At 41.1% G+C, this 3634-nt stretch overlaps 1 protein-coding gene across 1 annotated transcript in view; it reads left to right on the top strand.

Annotated features, from left to right (window-relative positions):
• Nucleotides 1-3634, top strand: part of TANGO6 (transport and golgi organization 6 homolog) — a 160442-nt gene that overhangs the window by 75327 nt on the left and 81481 nt on the right. Inside the window, exon 14 of the mRNA XM_006760364.2 lies at nt 750-807. Coding sequence (XP_006760427.1) covers nt 750-807 — 58 coding nt within the window. The remainder of the gene's footprint in view (nt 1-749; nt 808-3634) is intronic.

Raw genomic sequence — 3634 nt, 5'->3', positions numbered from 1 at the left:
CAGTTGATATCAAGAATTGCTGGTACAGGGATGCATCACTACACATGGAACAGGCACCCCAGTCCTCCCTAGACACCAAGCAGGAGGCACATGGGCACATGGCCACTGTCTTTCTCTTGCCCTCACGTTAGGGCCTAAACCCAACATGTCACTGTCATGTCTTCTGGATAAGCAGTACCCATAGCAGCTGACACGCCCTGATGTGTTCCTAAATTGTAAGATGTGTTGAGAGTCATTTGTTACTAATATCAATTGAAGTGCTGAAATTTGGAAAAGATTTTAAAACATAAATTAGAACAGATTTAAAGTTTTCCCAATAATAATGTTTCTGTCTTTCACTTGTATTTCGATATGCTTTCTGAGTGTAAGAAAAAAGGATCCAATTACAGCAAATGTGCCATTAACTGGACATAACTCCAAACCTGGTCTTTTGTGTGTCATGGCCTGTAGTCTGTCATGTCATATTGAGAATGTTGTCCACCATGGGCTGTGATGGGAAAAATGGTGAGGACTGCTCCCCCAGATTCTGGTTTCCAGGCCTATTCCTAGTGTATGCTTGACTACTTCTCTTAATCATTACCTTTTCTTAATTTTTATAAAAATGGGACTTCAAACTTGTATAGTGTTTTCTCCACAAGACTTTAAAAGTCAGACCAATGTCTAGCTATAAGACAAATAAGAAGCATAGCATTTATTCTTTTGAAGCTGCTCTTTGTGAGTCATATCACTGCTGTATTTTGTGGTTCCAGATATTCTTGGAGAACTTGGAGCATGAAGATGCCTTTGTATATCTGTCTGCTATCCAAGGTAAGTTAGTCCTCATTTAAGAACTCTGAATCTGTGGACCAAAGAGTCTGTCATGTATATTTGCACAAAATCTCTAAAGTCATGGAGCCACAAGGCTGCTGGTCATTCTGTGGCTCTGCTAAACATGTTCCTGATTGTCCCTGGACAGGTGGCCTAGCAGGGCATGTTCCCATGGTGTAAGAGAGGGTCAGAGAGCAGAAGTATAAGAGAGCAAGAATAGACTTGAGAGGCCTCTTTAGGCCTAAGCTGGGAACTAGAATCCTATTGCTTCTGCCTCATTCTGTTGACAAAGGCAAGTTATGTGGTCCAATCCAAAAGTTAAAGGGTAGAGAAACATTCTCTGTCCCTTTAGTGGGATAAACTGCTAAATCACAGGGCAAAGGGCATGGATGCAGGAAGGGGTGAAAGGTTGAAGCCAGTAATGCTGTGTTCTGTTTATCTGCAAAAGGCAAAGTTCTCTGTGAGCACAAAGGCATATACGGATCCTTATTGGCTACTTATTTCCTGGTATAATTTGAGTATAATTGGCTCTCTACAGAGCTAGAAGTTGAAGCTTAAGAAAGGGTACAGAGGGGAAATTATACAGTGATGAAGGCCTTGGGATTTACTCTTTATTCAGCAAACATTTATTGTGCACCTATTATATACAAAACTAGAGGCCCAGTGCATGAATTCGTGCACTGCCAGGAGCCGGTCCATCTTGCTGTTTCAAGGGACCTGGCATATATGGCATACTGTTCTTAATATATTTGCTCACCTTCTTGGCACTATGTGTTTTAACCAAGGTCACCTCTCCGAGAAAGGTTGTTTCCCCAGGTAGAGATTTTTCCCCCTGAAGTTAGGGAGGGAATAAAACCCACTCAGTGCAGACAATAAACGGCAGAACTTCGCTGGAGATCCAGACCAGAACTTGGCTGGAGATCTTGGCTAGGCTGCTGATCAACTGAACGCTGTCTCCATGTCATTCCTTCTTCGCCGACTCCGTTGGGGAACCCCTGGACCTGCTGGGGTTGGACCCCAGCAGTGCACCAGTGGGATCTGGCCAGCCTGCCCTGATTAGGCCAGCTGGTGGGAGGAGCTGTGGGCGGTTGCCCAGCCAGCCCCACACCCTGGTCGAACTCCTGGTTGAACTCCCATTAGAACTCCCGGTCGAGGGGACAATTTACATATTAGCCTTTTATTATATAGGGTATTTGAACAGTGAGATGTTGTGACTAGGTTAAAAAGCAAAATGATCACCCAAAGAGGCAAAGGATAACTATGTGAGAGCAGAAACTGAAAGAGTAGAAGGTTTCAAGAGAGAAAGTCATTACCTGCAGCTGAGAAGCCAAAGAGTCCAGGAACTGTGATAAGTCTGGAGGCCCGATAGAGCTCAGGAAGCCACATGCCAATCATGGTACTTATCGGAATTAAATAAATCAATGAAGTGCCTATAATTAAATGCCTGTAATGAGTAAGGCTCAGAAAAAAGTCATCTTGTACTTTTCCTGAGAAATTATAATACTGTAAAGATGTGAAGATGTTTCTCATTGATTTTTTTATTTAGGGCTGGGTTTTGGGAAGCCTCCTTGTGTCATTCTAATGTGGCAACTTGCTGTTTGGAATAAACTTCTTAGCTGATTAACCCGCTGAGCTCATTAGCCCCGAGGGTCTGCTATAAAAATCACAACTGTTGGTTTTGTGTTTGTATTTAGTAATTTTAATTGGTGTGCTAATCAGTTAGTAGCTAATTTGGTGATGAAGAACATAGGAGGTAGAGGTGTAATTTCTGTTCTCAGCTCCCCTCGATGGGCAAGTTTGAATTAATTGATGTTTTTGGTTTGTAACATACACTTATAGGCCAAGGCCTTAGGTGAATTTCCCATTAAGAAAGGAAAGAACTAAATTTTCCCACCTGTGTTGCCAATGTCCTTTGCCCAGGCCTAAAGCACTCCAGGAACCAAGCCATTCTGGACTTCCAGTCAGACAAGACCAGCCCACTTGTAAATGTCCTGCAGTATTAGGAGCTCTTGGCTGTGGTTCCAGTAGCATTAGTTTGGGGGAGTGTGTGTGTGCGTGTTTAATATTTTCCTTTTCTAGGCTGCCTAAATGGCTCCATTTGAAAGTTACAATGTACCTTTTGCTTAATTTATTGATATTTTGTATTTCTTTTTTGTTTTATCTTCGGATTTTTTTTATTTTTATTTTTTGTAATTTCTTATCACTTTGCAGTCTAGGCATAGATTAGAGGAGAAGTAAATAAGATCACTCAACAGATATTTATTGATGCCTGATATAGGAATTTCTTATGTGTGAGTTAAATTTTAATTTTATGGAAGATAGTCTACATCTCCTTTTAGCCCTCATAAGAAAGTGATGGTTGATTTAGTTCTCATGGCAGTTACCCCCAGGTACTCAGCAGCTTCTGCAGGCAGAGAATTATATACCAAGTAGCTGAGTTTCAGTTACAGTCCCGAGTTTATAAATGGAAGACTTAATCTTAGACTATTACCATTAAATGTCTCCCCATTTTAGACTCCTTATATATTCTTTTGTTCATTGTTTTATCATTATTATTATTACACAAGTTAATATATTATTTTTAATCCTCACCTGAGGATATTTTGATACTGTTTTTTAATTGAGTTTTTAAAAAGAGAGGAAGAGAGAGAGAAACCAAGATGGCAGCATAGGTAAACACCGGAAATTGCTGCCTCGCACAACCACTTCAAAACTACAACTAAAAGACAAAACAGACATCATCCAGAACCACAGGAAGGCTGGCTGAGTGGAAATTCTACAACTAGAAGGAAAGAGAAAAGCACACTGAGACTCAGAGGAGGTGCAG

The sequence above is a fragment of the Myotis davidii genome, unplaced genomic scaffold (genome assembly GCF_000327345.1).
Source record: "Myotis davidii unplaced genomic scaffold, ASM32734v1 scaffold1437, whole genome shotgun sequence".
Taxonomy (NCBI): domain Eukaryota; kingdom Metazoa; phylum Chordata; class Mammalia; order Chiroptera; family Vespertilionidae; genus Myotis; species Myotis davidii.
This window is presented reverse-complemented; position numbering and strand designations above follow the sequence as displayed.